Source organism: Odocoileus virginianus, chromosome 5 (genome assembly GCF_023699985.2).
Source record: "Odocoileus virginianus isolate 20LAN1187 ecotype Illinois chromosome 5, Ovbor_1.2, whole genome shotgun sequence".
NCBI lineage: Eukaryota > Metazoa > Chordata > Mammalia > Artiodactyla > Cervidae > Odocoileus > Odocoileus virginianus.
Window position 1 is genome coordinate 65104322 of NC_069678.1, and position 23065 is coordinate 65127386.

At 36.8% G+C, this 23065-nt stretch overlaps 1 protein-coding gene across 8 annotated transcripts in view; it reads right to left on the reverse strand.

Annotated features, from left to right (window-relative positions):
- PATJ (PATJ crumbs cell polarity complex component) overlaps positions 1 to 23065 on the reverse strand; it is a 368893-nt gene that overhangs the window by 273879 nt on the left and 71949 nt on the right. For all 8 annotated transcript variants that reach the window (XM_070468065.1, XM_070468067.1, XM_070468062.1 and 5 more), the window contains exons 16-17: positions 21466 to 21627; positions 16805 to 16936 (exon numbers count right to left, since the gene is read on the reverse strand). In XM_070468065.1, the coding sequence (XP_070324166.1) occupies positions 16805 to 16936; positions 21466 to 21627 (294 nt within the window). The remainder of the gene's footprint in view (positions 1 to 16804; positions 16937 to 21465; positions 21628 to 23065) is intronic.

A 23065-nucleotide genomic window follows, 5' to 3' on the forward strand; every position in this document is an offset into this window, starting at 1 on the left:
AAATGCTTTCCCCGGCCCACTGCCCTTATCTGTATCTTAGCCACTAGAGTCAGCTCACATGTTTCCTCCAGTGAGCAGCTTTCCCTATCTCCCAAAGAAGACTCAAGCACTTCCTACTCTGAATATCTCTAAACCTAAAAAAGACCTTCCCTTACAGCATTTTTCATAATATAGTTCCTTTATTGTCCTGACCTTTTAGAATAAGTAAGGCCCTCCTGCTAGATGTAGCCACAGCATGCTGCATTTTTTCCTATTACAACTCTTTTGACATTTTACTGGAATTATTTTAACTGTCTTCCCTACTAAAAATAAGCTTCATGAGTACAAGGATATGTTTGCCTATTGCTATTTTATTCCCAGGGCTGACTACAGAGCCTGCCACATAGAGGGGATTGAATAAAAGCTGAAACATCAAATGACTGAAGCTATTTAAGTTTCATACTCTTTGCCGGACTGTAAGTACATCAAAGGCAAAGGCCACATCCCATCATTTGTAACAACCAACCGTTAACACTTACTGAGCTTCTGCCATGCCACTAGGCATGACTTAAATATCTTACATCTTTGAATCAGTTTAATCCTCACAGCAACGTGAGATAGGTTCCATTATCATTCCTACTTTGCAGATGAAAATACTAAGACAGAGGAAAAATAAATAACCAAAACACATAATTCGTAAGTAATAGAACCAGAATTTAAACCAGCCAGTTAAGCTCCAGAGTTTATGCTTTTAGCCACTTATGAGATACAGCTTCTTATCTTAATGTAAGCATTTGCTGAATGAATGAATGTTGAGAAAAAGCAAACTGTCAGAACATATATTTATTACTTTGCCAAAGTGTATAAAACTGAGCCCCTTAAATACCACATTTGACCACCAGAGGTTTATATGTTGGTACTTAGTCGAAAGTTAGAGAGCACAGAATGTACAGCGTGCCTACATAGACAGTCAAAACATGCGTTTGCTGATTTTATTTTTAATTTATTTATTTTCTTTGACTCTGTCGAGTCTTGGCTGCAGCATGTGGGATCTTCATTGAGGCGCATGTACTCTCTAGTTGTGGTGCTTAGTTTCTCAAGTTGCAGCATGCGGGCTCCAAAGCATGCAGGCTTCAGTAGCTGCAGCAGGCAAGCTTAGCTGTTTGCAGCATGTGAGACGTTAGTTCCCCAACCTGTGTCCCCTGCGTTGCAAGGCAGACTCTTAACCACTGGACCACAAAAGAAGTGCCTTGCCAACATTAATTTACACTTAGGTCCTCAAGAATCCATTCCTTTGGTGAGCTAAGAACAGTCACAGGTGAATACATACAAACCTGTGACAACCATTATGACTGAATGGATGGAATTCAAAGTTCTGAAGTGTCTATAAAAATGTATTATATGAATATTTGCATACATTCCCATAGATCAAAGAGACTGGATCACAGATCAAAGATCACATAAACTACAGCACTGTACAGGGGTGATTCAGTTGGAACTGGGCTCTCTCAGAGACAAGGGTATCAACCAGAAGATGTAGAGAGCTCTATCCTTAAAGCTGCCCCTAAACTAAAACAACAAACACTAGCAAGCAACCAAGGCAAACTCAGTGGAAAGGCAAAAGCAGCAAATGTTACATAAAAAAGAGACAGAGGAAACAAACGAGAAGAAAAGTTCTCACATTGAATAAACTGACCAATGCCTCAGTAAGAGGCATTTTTTAGAAAAACAGGAATAAGAGATATAAACCAAGAAGAGTTCTGACATGCAACATTTACATGTTTGCGATATCACCCCAATGAAGGAAAACAAAAATCAAGGTGTAACAATGAGTTAACTACATGAATGCAAAACAAAGGATAAATATGGGCTTGTTCTTCTTGTTTTAAAAATCCACTCTGGGTGATGGATCAAAATTTTTAAAATATTAAATAATGGAATAAGAATGTAGAGACCACAACAGGACGGCAAAGACATAGGCCATAGTTTTATTTCAGGTAAAAAGTTGGGTATAAATTATTTACCTCAGATAACGTTCACACTTACTGTCAACTAGGTAAAATAAAATATAAAGTTGGCCTATAGTAAACTCGTGAGAGGAAACATGGTACCTTAATTCAATGTCACTAAAGCTCTCTGCTGATGGTTCACCATACCCAAACACCAGCTCTCCTCTTTGACAGGAGTCTTTCAGCAAAATGAAATGATTCCAAAGAATGACTCGGAAAACAACTTCACACAGCTGTGAGACAGAAAGTGCTCTACGAATCAGATCTCCTAAGCAATGAGTTCAATGTTGTGGTGACATTATTACAGAATCAGGCTACCGAGTTTTACTCCATAAATACTCACATTAGTGTGAGGAATTGTGTTTCAAGGATAATTTGGAAGTCTCTATGTACATTAATTTCTGGATAACATGAGGCAGCTAGCACAGACTATTTGATAAAAGAATTGCTCCAGCTAAATAATGGTCAACAGAGAGAAAACTATGAAAGTAGTAAGGAGGCAAATATCTGCTTCTTGAAGGGTATACTTGTTTCTTTTTTGACTTATTACCTTTTATTGTATTAAAATACATAACATAGGGCTTCCCTGGTGGCTCAATAGTAAAGAATCTGCCTGCCAATGCAGGAGACATGGGTTTGATCCCTGGTCTAGGAAGATCCCATAAGGTGAAGAAAAACTAAGCCCATGCAACTATTGAGCCTGAGCCCTAGAGCCTGGGAGCAGCAACTCCTGAGGCCGCATGCCCTAGGGCCTGTGCTCCGCAACAAGAGAAGCTGCGGCAGCGAGAAGGCCATGCACCACAACTAGAGAGTAGCCCCGCAGCAATGAAGACCCAGCATAGCCAAAAATAAATAAAGACTATAAATAAAATACACAATATAGATTTGCCATTTTAACCATTTTAAGTGTACAGTTCAGTGGCAAGTACAGCCACATGGTTGTCTACTGTCACCACTATTCAACGCCAGGACATGTTTATCTTCCCAAACTGAAACGCCATGCCCCTTAAATGAGTTTCTATTCCCCCCCTCGCCCCACCCAATACTCAGTTTCTGGTAACCACTATTCTTTTTTCTGTCTCTATGAATTTGATCTAGGTTTGAAGACTATACTCTTAAGTGTGGTAATAATTTTCTGAACCAAAGAGTAGTAAGTTAAAACCTAAGTGAGTTAACAGCTAAAATTTGTTTTTAAAATAAGATCTCAAGGAAGTTATTGAAATGGAGAACATGGAAGAAACCATTAAGATTAAAAACAAGAACGCCAGGTATTTCATAGTAGAGGTAGGCAGAAGAAGGAGTTGAGTGTACAGAGGGGCAAAGCAAAGGTTCTTTTACACACGCACACATACACAGAGATGTGCAGCTCTTAATGAAAAAGTCGTGATCTGCAGGAGCTCTCATGCACAACTGGCATGAATTAAAATTTCCAGTGACCAATGTTCAGTCAGGAAACAGGAATCCAAACATTCTTCTAAAAAGAAGAAAACATAGATAAAGTCAAGACAGTGAAAACAGCCATTCAATCCGCTAGTGGTAGAATGGGTGTGTATTAGAAGTCAAGTAACAAGTTTTGAGCCCCCAGCCTGACTGTATACAATTTCACAAGTTCTTGATTTCTTTGTGTCAATTTCCTCAATTGTAAAATGAGAAAGTTACATGACAGTTTTGACATGTGACACAATTGCGATACATTGACAGTTGTGATCCATTTCTCCAACTCTCAAATCCTATAACTAAATTTGACAGAATAGCTTGAATCAAATTTGTTACTAATTTCTACCAAAACAATCACAAAACCACTATAAAAACTAGAGAATGACAGAAGTTAATTCAAAACACAGCATCAGCAATGAAAAAAGACTACACTTTGGTCACAAACGTGGAATAAATGTAGTCAGCAATGTCTTTTAAGGACTCAAAGAAATGCCACTTAACTATGCAATCTCTAACTTCCTGAGTATTCCACCATCAAAACAAAAGATACAACAAAATATTTACATGTGCTCTTTTTTATGAGATGAATATTAAAGCAACTTTTTCGGGCCATTTCTTGATAGCAACAAAAGACATGTCAGAGACTATTAGTTGAATTAAAATCACTAGCATAGCTCTGGTTTAAGATAACAGGATGTAATTAATTACACTAAAAGAGCATCTTTGACTTGACCAATAAGCTAAGCATTTACTTTTAGGAAAGAGAAAGAAATGGATTTATAGTGAATGCAAGGCAATAACTAAATGATTCTAATGAATAATGACTATGCTATCTTATCAGAATCTAACCCCATTTTTTACTATTTTATAATATAGCCAAGTTGTACTCTAATCATACCAATTACCACAATACCATCACATTCAAACTATAAGTGCCCACAGAATACTTTCAGTGCACTCAAGATAAATTAAACTGATATGGTTCCTGGCTCCTTGTGTCTTATTACTTCCTAAATACTCCTAAGCATTAAGAATAGATTTTTCCACACATCATACGTAGAATGAAACAGTCCCTAAGCAGCACAGTAAGTACAGCACACAAGGCAATTAAAAGTGCAAGAGAAGAGAAGTGGACAGAGAAACTTGCTAAAAGATCAACATATAATCTAAAATAGAGAAAAAATACATAGGCTTGCACATCATTTTATTCTGTATAGTTTCACATTTTAAAAATCTATTTTAAACATCATAACAATTTAATTGATTCAAGCAGAGTCCTGTGACGTTATCTTTTCCCCTTCTTAATCTCCTAGCTGATATTCTCCTTGGATACTAAATATTGTCTCTGGATATTTCATCTTTTGAAAATTTTATATCATGCTGTAATTGTTTACATATTTACTATCACTTCTGGCCCAGGAATTTTACTATTTGTAAGGAAAACAAAACAAAATGAACCATACAGCTGTCCTTTATCTCAAAGTCCCACCATCACTTGGCTGAGATGGCTGAGATTCCACTAGGCTGATAGTAGTACTCAAGGACAAAGTCACACCCTCTATTATAACTACATTACATCTGCCTACCAATGCAAGAGACACAGATTTGATCCCTGATCTGGGAATATCTTACATGCCACAGATCAGCTAAGCCCATGTGCCACAGCTATTGAGCCTGTGCTCTAAAGCTGGGGGGCCACGGCTACTGAGGCCGTGTGCCACAGCTACTAAAACCCATGCACCCTACAGCCCATGCTCTGAAACGAGAGCAATCACCACAATGAGAACCCACGCACTGAAACTAGAGAACAGCCCCTGCTCCGCACAACTAGGAAAAAAGTCCACAGAGCAATGAACACCCAGCACAGCCAAAAATAAATGAATATATAAAAATATTTTTAAAATAACATTAGTTGAAATGTGTATATACCTAACACAACTGAACTGTACACTTAAAAATTAAGATGGCAAATTTTATGTTATGTGTATTTTACCCAAAAAAATTTTTAGAAGAAAATGAGTTTATAAATAAGATATATCCCTCGATGGACAGGAGTTTGAGCAGGCTTCTGGAGCTGGTGATGGACAGGGAAGCCTGGCGTGCTGCAGTCCCTGGGGTCGCAGAGAGTCAGACATGACTGAGCGACTGAACTGAACTAAACTGAAACCGATATCCCATTATCGTCTAGAAAAAAATTATATTAGTTGAAAGTCATTATGATGCCGGAAAAGTATAAACACAGAAAAATTTAAAAAGCTTTATTTAAGTATTAGTTTTAAAATTTATTTTAATTTTCCAAACAAATTACTCTCAGCTTAAGCTAAACAGTTACAGATACCAGCTGAGTGATAATGTTCAAGCTGTTTAATCTCTGAGACTTGAGTTTCTCATTGTAAGTGGAAATGACAATAATACAGATTTTGTAGAGTTATTAAAGGCATTAAATGAGATAAGGCATGATTAAGTACTTGGAAAGCCCACAGTAATCACTTCATAAGTGCTTTTACTCTTATTCTTGCTATAACTCCTTTTATTACTGTTTACCAGGAAGATGATGGAAAAGAAGTTGATGGGACATATGTGTTTGAGGAGTTAACAATTACCATCTTATCTACTGCCTTCTAAATTCAACTGAGCATGTGTGTTTTAGACCAACAGTGCTATCAATTCCTAAACCATCCCTGACATTACCCTTACATTTTAATACATGACAACGAAGTGTTGACCTCATACTCTCCAGATATGCAGACCTCTGCACCTAAAGGGAGGCTCTTGCTAAACCATCCCTGACAATACACTAAGGGAGGCTGACAGCAGCATGGGCTCCTTAGTCCTCACCCCCCTCAAAGCAGACACTGAAGGCCAGGAGCCACTCGACACTGCGAGCTTCTCTGACAACCACCACAAAGGACACAGGGTGCTCTTCATTCTTTACAGAAGGTTCTGTGATTTTCTTTTTCAGTCCTTGAAAGGGCAACCAGCACTCTGGGATATGTAGCACACAACATGCAGAACGAAACTTGGCCAACTTTGAAAGCACTCAGGAAAAACAGCCGGGAGTCCTGCTAGGAAACATAAGGTAAAACATGTACACTCTCTACTCTCTGGCAGTGAACTGGCCATTGGGTCTTTAAAGCGCTTTGGCTAGGCTAGCAAGAGACCACAAGGATTCAGGGAAACGTGAAGTCAACCTCCCGGGACCGTAGTAAGTATCTGTCTCTGGAAAGAGAATTAGAAATTTTTATCATCTTTCACTGAAGCCACAATTATGAAGAAGCAGTGCTGGTTCTGGTATAAAAGCCATACTTTCACACTGCTGGACCACAGACTTGGGAGCCCAGCTCCACTGCTTACTAACTGGATGATCCTGGGCAAATTCCTTAGCCTCCTGTCATCAAGTTTCTCATCTATAAAATGAGGATGACTGTAGGACGTACCTCAAGGTGCTATAGAGATAATTAAACCAGTACGTGTAAGCACTACATAACTACTGGCTATTAGTATCATCATGTGAAATGGTAGCCATATCTTATAAATATTAGAAAATTTCTCAAAGAATTTTTTTCATTAAAAGGAATAAAACATGAAAGTTTAGATAGATATTAAACAGTTCACAGTTACTAAAGAAAATAAAGACAGGAAATCAGGGTCAAGTTATCAATTCTAGGACATTCCTGTGCCTACTACCTGTTTGTGTACAAAGCGTGCCTCAGTTCCCCATGAGGCCTCTCTGGATCCTAAGAAACAATTATCAAAAAGTCTCCTAGTCTCACTTCTACCATTGCTAAAATCATAATTTATTATAGAGAATTGTCCCAAAGTCTGTTTCCTTCATTCTATTTTAACATACATTTATTTATCCACTGTCGCTTTACTCCCAGTTGAACTTAAACTCCATAAGGACACACGGTCTCTTACCCACTTTGTTTATTTCTATATTCCCAGTGTCTGGAACAATGCCTAGCATAGAAGATGCCCCATATACATTTGTTAAATAAGATCTTGAAAGGAAGTGGATCCTTTCATCTTTATATCCCCATACCAGTTCATAAATGAATAATAATTTCTGGAAGGAGATAATGAATAATAAGTATAGCAAGTCTATGCTTAGACTTTATTTTTACAAATCATCATCATCATTTTTTAGTAATTAGGAACACATTATTTTATATCCAGAAAAGCATAGGCATTTATATACATCTTTTATTTAGTTTTTATAGCTTTAAAAGACAAATATTATTTCTATTTTAGAGATTATTATATAAGAAAGATTAACAGGCTTGTCCAAAGTCCTAGGAGGACGTCATAGCCAGAAGACAAATCCTGGTCCTTTCTGATGCTATGTTCACAGTGGCATACTGGTGAACATAATACCTGATTAAAGTAAAACACAGAGGGAGCTGCAGTAAGCAAAACTTGAGCCCTAGGAAGGGGTATGTCAAGATCAGGCAGACGATCTCCTTTCATGCCTCATTAACAAATTAGGCATTTGGTACCAGAAGGAGGCAACGTCACTGTCCAGCCCTCACTGGGAGAGCATGGCTTCTCTGGATCATTGCCCAGCTCCAGACGACACCCACAAACAGGTCAGCGCAGCACAAACCACCATGCCTTAGGAAAACAGGTTCGTAATACCTGTTGGTGGATCTATTTCATCCTTCCGCCATACTCTAGGAAGGGCTATGACTTTCATCTACTAGCCTGGTTCTCAACACTGACATCAGAATCCAGTGGGAACTTGCAAAACACACCCACACATAGGGGTAGACTGGTGATGAAACACCTCTAGAGACTGAGTTTTCTCTTTAGACAAACTCTGTTTTGGGGGGGGGGGGGAGTATTGTTCTGTTTTTAGTTACATGGGAGACAGAGATGCAAAGCCATACTGACAGTCACTAACTTCCTGGAATATCTTGAGCATTTCCTAGAAAAGAGATATTTACCAGGTATTACAGTAAACCTGACCACCTTTATGCCTATATTTTAGCTTTCCACGGTCGTTTCATAAACACTAATATTTATCATTCGGCCATTTCTAGAATACTCACTAAAGGTAATGTAACAAATGTATCATGTTCAGAATTTTCTCCTCCTCAGCAATGCCTTCTATATGGTGCAGAAACAGTCCTTAAGAAACATCTCTGAAAAGGAGAGTGACCCTATGAGAAAGCACCATTCAGCTGACAAGCATTTGCTGTCTGCCCTCTATTCTCTCTCTCCCCTGTTAGACACAATGGGATTTTTTGCCAAATTCATATTCCAGAGGAGCCATGAAATTCCCGCAAAGTTCAACATCAGGCCTGACTTAAGATCTTTAAGGCCTCCTGCTAACTTCATCCCCCTGCAGCTGCCTTGCTAAGGCAAGCTTTTGATCTGTACTATCTGGATTTCAAGCTGATATACACACAGCCTCTTTGATCTCTGATTAAGTGGCTTCTGGTCTCCTGATGCCTTTAGTCTTGCTGCACTGTGGTGTTTGCGAGTCAGTCATCATCCTGAGCACACTACAAACTCCACACACCAGGAGTGGCCTCCCTTCATTCACCCACTTCGCAGGCTTAAAAAGCAATCTTTAAGCCATGAGAGAATTTCCCCAGTAGCCACAATCAATCCACTCCATGAACACACTATGAAGAATTATTTTTCAAATGAAGCAGCTTAAAATGATTTAAAGGATACGGAACTTTCCCATAGAGGGGAAGGAAGCAAATCCTCTGTGAAAAGAAATCTTCAGCCCAGTTGGCACTGGAGCTTACAGTACTTTGATGTTAATAAAAATAAATATGGATAGGGATCAGGGATGAGCAAAGATTGGGTCTTTATCAGTCCTAAGTTCCACTGAGCAAAAGTGACCTTTAAATGCAGCTGAGTGGTTTGTTCAACAGGAGGCTAAGGGATATATTGATATTTCCAAGAACATGGATACTACCATTAGGAGCAGACTGACTGCATTTTACTTAGTACCAGTAACTTAATCCTACATAGATGAATAAGACCCAGAGTTCCTTAAAAAAAAAATAAAAATAAAAACAGCAAGAAAAAAAAACAAAACCAGATCCTGGTGGCCATGTTATAAGATTTCTTGAGCATTAAAGTGGAACTGTATAACAGCTTACAATGCATTTCTGTCCTGAATATTTTAGATTCTGAAAACAGTACAGGTTTGAACCTGACCTTTTAATGTTACTAATATAGGTACTACTACATGTTTAAATTATATCAATATCTATCAAATTCTATACCCCAGATCCAATAAACTAATCTATTGGCACGAACATAAAGACACTGGGCTTCTACAAGTTACTAAAGACTATGTAATGATAGTAGCATTCACCCAAAATCTCACCAACTGAGCTACAGGGAATCCCCTCAAAATCTCAAATCTTGTTGCAAATATTAAGTCCTTAATATCTTTCATTTTTAAAGTCCAGCTTCTGATAACAAGATTAAAAGTGGTGGAAAAAATAGGAATAGATTTGGGTGCACTAATATCATAGTCCGAATATAAAGAGTTTATACCCTCTCTTAGCTACACGTGAAAGTAAGTGAAAGTGTTAGTCGCTTAGTCATGTCTGATTCTTTGCAACCCCATGGACTGTAGCCTGCCAGCTCCTCTGTCCCTGGAATTCTTCAGGCAAGGATACTGGAGTGGGTTGCCATTCCTTTCTCCATCTCTTAGCTATAAAGGTCAATAAATTAATTACTGACAATATAAAGTTAAAACAAAGTTGATAGTTATATATTGCTATTACTTAATCTGTCTATATTGTAGAAAACCATTAGCAAACCCATGAATTATGCACCTACTTACACTTTATCTTTCAGAAAATTATTTAAACAAAGAAATTACAGAAGACATCAATTTTAAGTGGTCTAAGTCTCACAAACATTTATGTTCAAGCAGTTTGGTAAAAATGTACCGAAATTTAAGGGATGAATGCTCTTTTGATGAACAATTCCTCTTCTAGGAATTTATCACAAGATTTACTTGCATATTTTTATAAAAGAGTATGACAAGGATATCCACTACAGTCTCATTTAAATACCCCCCAACTGAGTACAGGAACTTGGTTAAATAACTTATTGCACAACAGCAATAATACAGTATGTAGGCATTTAAAAATATTAGGTAGCTCTAGGGGCTTCCTAGGTGGTACTAGTGGTAAAGAACCCACCTGCCAATGCAAGAGACTCAAGAGACAAGTGTTCAATCCCTGGGTCAGGAAGATCCCCTGGAGGAGGGCATGGGAACCCATTCCAGTATTCTTGCCTAGAGAATCCCATGGAAAGAGGAAAAAGGTGGGCTACAGTCCATAGGGTCTCAAAGAGTCAGACACGACAGAAGCGACTTAGCACATAAATACCAAAATGCAAGAACATATAATTGAAGGGGGAAAGCAATGTACTGAAAGATAGTATGACATATTCTATTTATGCATTAAAAAATTTAAAAAACATTAAACAATCAGAAAACTACCACTATATAATTGTGCCTGTATAAAATATCTCTGGGAGGACGGACAAGAAAATCAGGAGTTTTTATCTGGGACATAAAAAGTGAGGGGTTATGATCAGAAGTATGTATACCCATCACAGGATAGCATTACATACCTTTGAATTTTTACACACTATGTATATATTACTTATTTTTAAAACACTTTTAATATGTACCAAAAATTATTCTGTTGCACACATAAGAAAAAAAAATACGTACATGAAATATATACACTCCCTTCCAATAATTTTCAAAAAGTTTTTAAGAATTCCATCTAATAGAGTAAGTCAGGTAAAAACTGCACACTAGCTTTTTCTCACAAATACTAAGGAATAATATATCCAAGACTCAGCAGTACTGCAGTGTTTTATATTCATATTTATACTATTTAAGTTTTATAACCCATTTCTTCTAAGAAAAATTAATCACTGTTAATTTTTATAGGGAGTTATATTTTTATGATTTTTTTTTTAATCAGCAATCTTTGGTCTTTCAAACAAGTTCTTCAAGTGTTACTAACAGTATTTATGTATGAATTACCTCTCAATGGCTGTGCTATCACGCTTTCTATTTTTCTTTCTCTCAGTGTCTGAGATAAACCCAAAACCTTTCAAAAATACCTGCTTTGGCAAAAATTGAATTTGGTTTCCATATCAGGAAGGGAGAGAACTGAGAAATGGGATGTAGGAGGGACGAGAATTATTGGTTAATAAATTTTACCTGCTAAATCACTGAAATTCAAAAGTATCAAGAATGGCAATATCATGGCTAATGTTCAAAAATTGGCTAACGTCAAACATTCCCAGTGAATTATAATCATGAGAGGTTATTTAAAGTTCAACATAAATCAAAACACCAGAAAATACCCACTTGCGATGTTTAATTTATAAGGTCAACTGAAGGTAAAATCCACACACTTCCAAATTTATCTCAAGCTTTTTGGTAGAAATTAAAAATTACAGACTCTCAGACTACCTAATAATTGCTTCATTATTGAACATTATTCCACAACAAATTACTTGCACTAATTTAGGATTCTTAAATTCGTGATCATTTTCGTTTGAAGCAATAAACACTAGCTTTTACACAGTGCATATAAGCATACTCTATTAATTTTTTAATACTTACTAAACTTTCATGTAACCACTGAAAATGAGAATACTATCTAGCAGCTTGTCTTTAAGATACAAAACTGTTTAGCAAGCTGAAAAAACAGGAAGATTTGCTGCAATAGATTTATTACAGGAATTCTCTGTAATAAAATGAGCATGGAAATACCACTGATAAGTAAAGAAGCAGTATGTGTGGTGGTTAAAAGCACACATTCTGCCTGTTCAAACTCCAGTTTTGCCATACAGTAGCTGTGTGAATTTGGACAACTAACTTAACCTCTCTGTTCCTCTGGTTCCTCACTTCTGAAATGAGGATAACAATTGTACATATTTCATATAGTTCTCATTAGGAGTACATTAAGCAATTAGAACAGAGACTAGCGAACAGCAAACACTCACTATATGTTAGCTATTATTGAATTTGTATTAATTACCTGGATTAATATTAGGATTAATATCAATATGAAAGTGAAAGTCATTCAGTCGTGTCCAACTCTTTGTGACCCCATGGACTATACAGTCCATGGAATTTTCCAGGCCAGAATACTGGAGTGGGTAGCCTTTCCCTTCTCCAGGGGATCCTCCCAACCTAGGAATCATACTCAGGTCCCCCACATTGCAGGCAGATTCTTTACCAGTTGAGCTACAAGTGAAGCCCAAGAATGCTGGAGTGGGTAGACCTATCCCTTCTCCAGGGAATCTTCCCGACCCAGGAATCCAACCAGGGTCTCCTGCATTGCATGTGGATTCTTTACCAACTGGGCTAAGAGGGAAGCCCAATATCAATATAAGCATTAGTTATATTTCCAAGAATAAAGACAATACACATCATAATGGGGAATCAAGGCAAAGATAAGTAGGGCACAGTATGTAAACTACTTATCTTTGTCTGGCAAAAAAAAATTATACTATAAAAACTTATAACCAAATTTCTGAAAAATTCTATATTGCTTAGAAACAGTACACAGTTGAGCCATAACATTCATGCTTTTGATAAACTGTCCACATCATTGTTTTCTATGACACAATCCTATAAGGCATGACATTATGTGACAAAGGACTCTTCCAATATGGTACACACACAGGGTCAGAATTTAAGTAACCATAACATGAAGCAATATCTAGACATACATGAGACTAACAAATGTCCTACTTCCATTCAAATCACAGCCAAAAAAGCTACAATCACTTTACCCTAAATTTAATGAGGACACTTACAACCTGAATCATATTTACTAAGTCTTCTGTGTTGCTTTCTCCTCTTCCTTTGCCCCAGTCTATTTAAAATGCTTTTCATGCAAATGAATTGCCACTTTCCTCTTTGGCCATATGACTCAGCTGCAGAACAATGTATCTCACTCAGCTCTTTCATCGAAGTACAGAGATCTGCTTCTTTTCTCTGCTCAGCTACACAGCTTCCATCACTGGTGAATCACTGAATTCCCTGTCCAGATTGTCACCCAGGGCCAATTCAAGACCCTTTGTCTGCTCACTCATCACTTCCTGAGGTTTGGCTCAATTTAGGTAAAACGTAAATTTCTGGGCTATAACCACGATTGGGTAATTCACATATGGGTCATCAAGCATTGGCTGCATTTGAGAACATAATTTTACACTTAAATTTAAACTTCACTAAACAAAGGTAAAGAGAAAGTGAAGTCATTCAGTCGTGTCCTACTCTTCGATCCCATGGACTGTAGCCCACCAGGCTCCTCTGTCCGTGGGATTTTCCAGGCAAGAATACTGGAGTGGGTTGTCATTTCCTTCTCCAGGAGATCTTCCTGACCCAGGGATTGAACCCAGGTCTCCCGAATGGTAGGCAGATGCTTTACCATCTGAGCCACCAAGGAAGTCCTTACAAAGGTATCTACTCATCAGTTTCTCTAACTAGATAGTTAAAATTGACAGAATACAAAAATACTGTAGTATGGTTCCCTCTTTGAGGACAATATCAAGACTTTTTGTGCTTGTATTCTAAATTAGATGATTACTAATAACACTGACATTTCCAAAATAATATAACATTTCCCACTTCTTTACATATTAATTTACTTAATCCAAAACAGTTGTTTGAGCCAAACATTATCCTCATTTTATACATAAAGAAATTGTAAAAACACCTACAAATTAGATATTGTATCTAATTTTGTCAGGCTCTTGAGGAAGTTCTTATTTTTCTAGAGAAAAACTCATTAGGGAGAAACGTGGTTAACTTAAAATTCCTAACTTTTCAATCTCTTCAATACTGCTAATGCAGGTCCTTTACAACCTGGAAGCTCTCCCACTCTACTAAAGTATTCTCTCTGTGGTTAAGATATTCCTATAGCACTTCTTATTTGAAATATGCTAAGCCTGGAGTTGATGGTGAAGATCAGCATCAGCCCTATTCAACTGCCTAATCAATTCACACATGAAGCATCAAGTTCAATAATAACCGGGAACGTGGCCGCTCATGGCTTTTGCTAAATTTTCACCTGGCCCTGCAAAAAATATTTTTGAACTTCAGAATTTATTACCTAATTATCAACGAGGGATGGTACAACCAATTAATTAACTTGCTCAAAACCAAATTTTAAATTGTCTTTATGTGCCATCTAAATGTCAAAGTAGATAACAGTTCTACACATGGCTGACAAATGGTGAAACCGTGCTGTGTACAACTATAAGTGTATTTAAGACTGACTTAAGAAAAACATTCAACTGAAGACAATGCTGTTTCTTCCAAGGTTTAGCTGTAGAAATAAATATGCTGAGCCCTTTAATGTGAATCAAAGTAGCACTTAGAAAATGAAATTTTTATTCAATCAGTTCTCCCATAAGCACAAAAGCAAGAATATCTAACATTTCTTTTGTAGTAAAATTACTTTATAGAATCTGTGCAGAAATAAACATCTATATGTATAATGGTGATTGTGAGGAAGATGGGATGGGGGGGTACCTAGAATTTTACAAATAAAAGTAAAATCCAAAAAAAAAAACAAAGGTTGTTACAACACATACCTATATGAATACAATGAAAAGTGTTGAGCACTGACTCATATACATAGATAATACACACACATATATATGCTATACTATGTGTGTGTGTGTGTGTGTGTGTGTACAGCTTAGAACTGATCAAATGAAATTTTCTCTTAGCTAGGCATTAAACTGTTAAAGACTATCAAATTTTTCTTTCCATCTTCTACTGATGTTTTTGAGTCTTCTTTAATTTCTGAAGCAGTTCTCTAACATGCGCAATATTCTAAATATAAAACTTGCAGATAACATTTTTAAACAGATAAGAGCAATCATTATAATAATGCAAAAACATATAGATCCCAATAATAGTAGAAATACAGCTGAATATCTAAGACCACATCTGAAAGGGGTTTTCTAAACTAAATCCCAATTATCAACACGTTAACAACAACAATAAAGACAACTGAATGTGTTCATTCAGTCCCAGTTAATTTCATCTAACCTAAATGTTACTCAATCGTTATGCAAATATTTATCAATCACCTACCATCTGTACTAGGTAATAGGGCAACACTGAAGAGGAAAAAGTATCAGCCATTTATTTTATATACCCTAATATTAACCAACATATAAACTCCCAGAATCTTACAGTATTAATATCTCTCGATAAAGATTTCTCAAAATATGCATTATTTGGAATCAACAACTCACAATTCAATAATATGCCAAAAAGAACTTCCAATAACGAAGAGGGTTATGTGGCAAAGAAATAAGCCAGCAAAAATAAAATAGACATAATCTATTTCAGTAATCTTAAATCACACTGCCAAAATATGGAATTTAATGTTCTTACATAATTCTTAAAGTATTTTTCTTTCCATCTATTCCCGATTGCCTATTTAAAAAAAAAAAATTGATTTTTATATCACTTGGCATTTTATGTGCTTTGATAGAGTACATTTTGCTTTATTAAACCACAATGTGTTTAGGCAGCACTAATGTATTAAAATATGCATCTTTAAAGTGAAGAGATTTCTTGCCAACAGTTTTAATTCCCCATGATAATCAGATGGTCTAAAAATACTTTAACTGGTAAACTGGTATAACATATAAATGTCTTATTACGACCTTTCACTTTGCTCTCCCCACCCCAAATGCATCAGTAACTTTACTGTAGTTATAATTAGGAGGCATACAAATACATAAATATTATATGTTCTATATTAAATATAAATATAAACTTCACCAAGAACAGTTCTACTTAGTTACACTCACTGAGATTAATAGGGAAGCAAAACTATAAAAACCTTCCTGTGAAAGGAAGGGGGAGGAGAGTGAGAATTGGGAATGACTGCTAATATGTATAGGGTTTTTTTCTGAGGTGATGAAAATATTCTTAAATTAGACCATGGTGAAAGTTGCACAACTTGAATATACTAAAAACAACCGAACTGTATGCTTTAAATGGGTGAATTTTATGGTATGTGAAATATATCTCAATAAAGTTGGAGGGAAAAAAATCTTCCACATAAAAAAATTCATCAAGTTCCACTCTCTAAAAGCATCCATGGGTATAAAACTATCGCTTCCCTTATTGTCCAGTTATTATATCATCTAGCATTTTATTAACTAAGGGATGTATCAACTTTAAAGGTAAGAACTGAAATTATAATACCCTGCCTTTGGATAGTTGCATTTTACATTAAACAACTCAGTTTTGCCTAAGTCGGTAGGAGCTTTAAACAATTACTACTTCACATAACTTTAATACAAACTAATTGCTTCAAAAAATTCTATACAGGTTCTTATACCTGGTAATCCAAAATGCTGAATCCCAAGCCTTTATGATCTTTCACTAGTTCAACAATCTTGACTTCAGAAGACCATAGTGCTAATTCCCCATCATCATCTTCTTCAGTATTGACATCTACATTGTGTTCAGCCTGAAATAACAAGGAACATAAATGCTTCAAAACACTTTCCTTTCAATACGGAAAAGAATGAACACATCAGCAATCTCATTGCTTCTCCTCAAACGGAGGATACTTTTTGGCATGCATAGTTTTTCTTTTTAATTTAAAAGGGGCATGCACTGGGGCACATAGACTTAATATAAAATCTTCATGAAAATTAAAGCACTGAAAAAAACCAGATTGTTTATATAGTTTCTTTTTTTAAGTTAAAGTATCTGTTTCATTCAAAGTATTAACACTGACCTCTTATACTAAAATGAGTTCTGTCATCCCATTAGAAGCATAAAAGGAAAAATATGCAATTTAAGAAAATATGAAAACATCACACAAAGTCAAAGCTTATAAGACATTTCAGTAGCAACACCTGAATTTATCATTACAATGAGAGAGAGAAAGATACCAATACAGACAGAGGCTAGGACAGGACACAGGGATACCACTTCTTTTGGCTCCTAGAAGTTTTCGAGAAAAATTTAACTAGAAAAGTAAGTTGAAAAAAATCCAAGTCTTTGGGACTCCTGTAAGTCTAAACACAGGTGACAATCAGAGTTGAAACAATGAAACCCTGATCCTGGAGGAAGTAGGCCTGCACAGCTGTCCAGCACACAGATCCTTGGTTACTTTCCCCTGACTGCACACTCCTGCACCCGGCTACTCCAAGCTCCCTCCTTTCAGGGAGAGTCACTGCCACATAGAATTCTAGGAAGCTAAATGATACAGTATCAAAGACTTGACTAAGTAGAATAGTCTCCAATCTTCTGCTTTTATTTTTTTTTTTATGTTTATAACAGGCAAAATAGACTTTATTTATTTATTTTTCTGGGGGGGGCAAGGTAATGTCTCAGCTTTTTATTTTTTTATTTTTATTTTTTTACATTTATTTTTATTAGTTGGAGGCTAATTACTTTACAACATTGCAGTGGTTTTTGTCATACATTGAAATGAATTAGCCATGGATTTACATGTATTCCCCATCCCGGTCCCCCCTCCCACCTCCCTCTCCACCCGATCACTCTGGGTCTTCCCAGTGCACCAGGCCCGAGCTCTTGTCTCATGCACCTAACCTGGGCTGGTGATCTGTTTCACCCTAGATAATACACGTGTTTCGATGCTGTTCTCTTGAAACATCCCACCCTCGCCTTCTCCCACAGAGTCCACAAGTCTGTTCTATACATCTGAGTCTCTTTTTCTGTTTTGCATATAGGGTTATCATTACCATCTTTCTAAATTCCATATATATGTGTTAGTATACTGTAATGGTCTTTATCTTTCTGGCTTCCTTCACTCTGTATAATGGGCTCCAGTTTCATCCATCTCATTAGAACTGATTCAAATGAATTCTTTTTAATGGCTGAGTAATATTCCATGGTGTATATGTACCACAGCTTCCTCATCCATTCATCTGCTGATGGGCATCTAGGTTGCTTCCATGTCCTGGCTATTATAAACAGTGCTGCGATGAACATTGGGGTGCACGTGTCTCTTTCAGATCTGGTTTCCTTGGTGTGTATGCCCAGAAGTGGGATTGCTGGGTCATATGGCAGCTCTATTTCCAGCTTTTTAAGAAATCTCCACACTGTTTTCCATAGTGGCTGTACTAATTTGCATTCCCACCAACAGTGTAAGAGGGTTCCCTTTTCTCCACACCCTCTCCAGCATTTACTGCTTGTAGACTTTTGGATAGCAGCCATCCTGACTGGCGTGTAATGGTACCTCATTGTGGTTTTGATTTGCATTTCTCTGATAATGAGTGATGTTGAGCATCTTTTCACGTGTTTTTTTGCCATCTGTATGTCTTCCTTGGAGAAATGTCTGTTAGTTCTTTGGCCCATTTTTTGATTGGGTCACTTATTTTTCTGGAGTTGAGCTGGAGGAGTTGCTTGTATATTTTTGAGATTAATCCTTTGTCGGCTTTTATACTATTTATAGCATTGTATTATTTTCATGCCTCCCAGGTAGCACTTTGGTAAAGAATCTGCCTGCCAATGCAGGAGATGCAGGTTCAATCCCTGGGTCAGGCAGATCCCCTGGAGAAGGAAATGGCAACCCACTCCAGCATTCTTGCCTGGAGAATCCCACGGACAGAGGAGCCTGGCTGGAGCTACAGTCCATGGGGTCGCAAAGAGTCGGACACAGCTGAGCGACTGAGCACACACACACACACATTATTTTCAGGTGATTTATCTTCTCCAAATAGTCTAAACTTCTTATTAAGGCTCAAGAATTATCTTCTTTTTCTTTGTGGCCTTGGCAATTAACAAAATGCCTGGCTTCTAGGCTACACTGATAGTTTACTATGGTCATCCCCTCAACCCAAAATATTGCATGGCTTATAGTAGACACTCAATAAATGCTTGTTCAATACATAATGAATTGATAATCTATCTCTGAGTGGCCTTCCCTTGACACTCTTTCTAAACAAAGCTATAAGTCTTTTAGAAGTCTACTTTCAAAAACTTTGAATGATCTTAGTAAATAAAATGGAAATATATCATTCCTACAAATATAATTTTGAGTGACTGGTTTAAGAAAATCCATACAACAGAATCAAAGCTGGTGGTTATGGCGCTCCTCTTTACGGAGGAGTAAGGCACCACCGCTAATACAAAAACGTTTTAACATCAGGGCTGGACCAGATCTCAAACTGTCCCTGAAGGACAAGGTAGACTGAATATAAACAAGGGAACAGTTTCCTGGTTCTTGAATTATAGAACTTGAAATAAGGGGGAACATTTTGGATCAATAAACTTCTGTTTATATCAGTCTGATGTGAGGAAATGATACATTTAAAAAGAAAACTATACTTTCCAATAAAAAGTAAAGTCACAATGGTTAATACAATATGACTGATGTTTTACTGGGGCATTTAATACCTTCACTGATTAATGAGCACTAGAATTTTGGCTGAGATGCCCAACCAGAGAGGGTTTAAGAACCAAAGATTGCATTGAGATAAATGAGAAAGAGACAGATGGAAAAGAAAGTCAGGATTTTAAGAAACCACATGCAATTTTAAAACCCAAGTTTATATAAATTTCAAGGCACCAAAAGTAGATAAGATATTACATGGCAACCTGATATATATATCACTTTGATACAATCAATTCTGCATAACTACTGTATTTACAGAATAGAAAGCAATCAACTAATGGCCAGCAAGGTTGACATTCAGCATAATTCAAAGCTGTTGTTTACCCATTGTGGTAAAGCATGACGGATGGGAGCACAGAGTCAGCAAGCTGAGTTGGTGATTTACACACACCGTAAGATTAGATTAAGGGCATTTTTATCAACCTTTTGAGGTAAGCTATTGCCTACATTTAAATTTAGTAAAGATTGCAAAAATCACAAAGTGTAGTACTTGAGTCCCTTTCTTGAAATACGAATACCAAGATAAACATTAAAAAAAAATTACCATCAACAATCAATGATTTACTAAACATTTCTTATATGCCCAGTAAAGAATAAAAACACCAAGAGATACAAAATAATTTTAAGATTTGCTCTCTGCCCACAGGAGCCATACAAACAAACTTAATATACACTAAAGTATCTGTGACTACAGGACAGTACTAACTAGTATTTTAGGAAATCACAAAACAAAGACAGGTGGGTGGGAGGAGTTGAGAACAGCCATCACTAATTTTCAATGAGCACTGTCCTTATGCAAAACATTGTACTAAGAACTTTGCGCACATTACTTCAATTCCTTCTCTCACCATTGATGAGGTACATACAATAATTACCCTTGTTTTCAGAGGAAGAAGGTCAATAGAAAGTCAAGCTATTTGCTTAAGGATTCAAAATCATTAAGAGGTACAGAAGCATTAGAGTCTACGTATCTTGAAAAGCAGATGGTAGGTGGGTAAAAGGGCCAGCCCTGTGCATCTAAACTGGTGTTAATGAATCATAACCTAAAAGAGTCCGAAAAGGGGAAAGGTAACATAAAAAGATAAAGCTACAAATGACATAAGATGGCAAAGCCTGTGCTTAAAACTGTTTTCGTAATTACAATGCTCTTTAAAAAAAGACTTCCAGAGGCACAAAAAGTGTTATTTTATTCTCTGACCTTAAAAAGGCTTTTACGGCAATTTTTAAACTCACTTCAAAATTGGTCATAGATCTTCATGTTTTTAAAGCTCTGAAAAAGGGAAGTCCATTAGATATTCAACACTTACCAACATCTTAAACTTATTAAGATAAACTGAGTAGAACTGGGAGCTAAAAGTAACGAGTTCAGGCAATTACTAAAAAGGGGTTTTCTAAAATCAAAGACCATGCACATTAATGTCACCAACCTTTCAAGTAAAAAAAAAAAATGACATTAAAGGAAAGTAACTATCTGAAAAGCTATACATTGTTGTCTTTGAGAGATAATGTTGTCAAGTAAAAGAGGTAGGAGGTTTTTCCCTCCTCCGTCAAATCTCAATACATTCTCGGGGCATCTTTGATGACAGGATCTGCCTATGAGAACCACAGTACGTGTATCCATTCGGTACCTTCACTTCAGGAGGGGAGACTTCAGTGGTCCTTGGTTCATCTACAGAGGCTTCATCATCAAACAACCGTCGACAACAAACCAAGGTAAAGGGGGGTGGCACTTCTTTAAGAAAGGAGACTGCTTCTCGGCGAGATTTCCCATAGAGCTGCACGCCATTGACCTAGAAAGGCAAGGGATAAGTCAGAATTGAGGAGGTCCCAAATGAAAAAAAAAAAAGACTCTTGCTTACATCAATCTATCAAAATGAAAATAGGATATCACTTTCTTTTCCCTATAAACAAAAGGGCCTAAATGTAATCATTTTAGTAGTAACAATAAAAAAAACCAAAACAGAAATCCCTAAAAATTGATTAAAATGAAGGTTAAGGTTTAACTGAGTTTGGTGAATAAAGTATAAAATGTGCTCAGAGTTCAACTATTACTGGGAATGTGATTTGCCTAATTTTTCACACCTCCCTGCTTTCTCCTTCCTAGATCCCAAAGTATTCTCTCATTTACTCCCCGTATCTCCTTAAACACACTAAACACCAGTTACAGCCTTTTTAAGACTGCTTCCTTTTGCTTTTTCATTTCGCAAGCATATCGATAGAGATATTAACACTGATTTTTAAGGCTGTTACAAACTGTTCAACTTACAATGTGTAGGTAACAAAATCTAGAATACTCAGCTGTCAAGATTTAGCATCAGCTCACAATTTTCTTTCACATTCCATAAACTCTTAATAATCATCCTGGAAAATCACCTCTATAGAAAAGAAATACACATAACTTTGCCTCAGATTTATTCTTACACACTCTGCTCTTACAGAACCATCAAGTATAAGAAGTGTGTCAGATTTTCAAATTATTATACACAGGGTGCCACATGTTTACAAGAACAAAACGATAATCAACTGTTCATTATTAATAATGCTTATCACCAAAAGATTATTTAAATTTCATATATTTAGGCCATAGTAACAATTCTATGAACTAAAGATTTAGAAACATTAGCTTATTCTAGTTAGTTTATTAGAATAAATAAACTAATAAAAATAAGTTTATTCTAATTTTTCATACATATGATTTTAGCTCCAGGAGCTCTCTCATCTGTCTGCCACTCCCAAAAAGCTAAGGCATGAACACAATCCAGGCAACAAATAATCTTTTCACATATGACTCCTACCTTCCTGGGAGGGTTCAGCAGCATTATTAGTTTTAAAGGTATTTCTGGTCTGGTCTTAATTTCTGACAGGCACAGTGCTAATGTCCAGATAACTGACAGGGCTGACTTTCCTGGGAGCACCTTTGCACAAAATCTATCATTGCTCAGAGAATACAAGCACAGTGGTTTGTTAGAAGCATCCCATCAACAGTGGTTTGAGCTCAGTCATTCATCCCTTTGGAGCTACTCTCGCCTATAACATACCCAGCACTTAGCATCAGACCAGACATAATCTCCCTGCCTCTTAATTATTTACAAAGAAATCACCACATAGTAAAGAGGCCCACATGTGCTTCAGGGAACTAGTCCTAAGAAGTCTCCCAGGACTTCATGACTGAGGAAGGGGTCCAGAGGAGAGCAAGTTATCCGATGAAAGGTTTTTCCTGGAAGAACT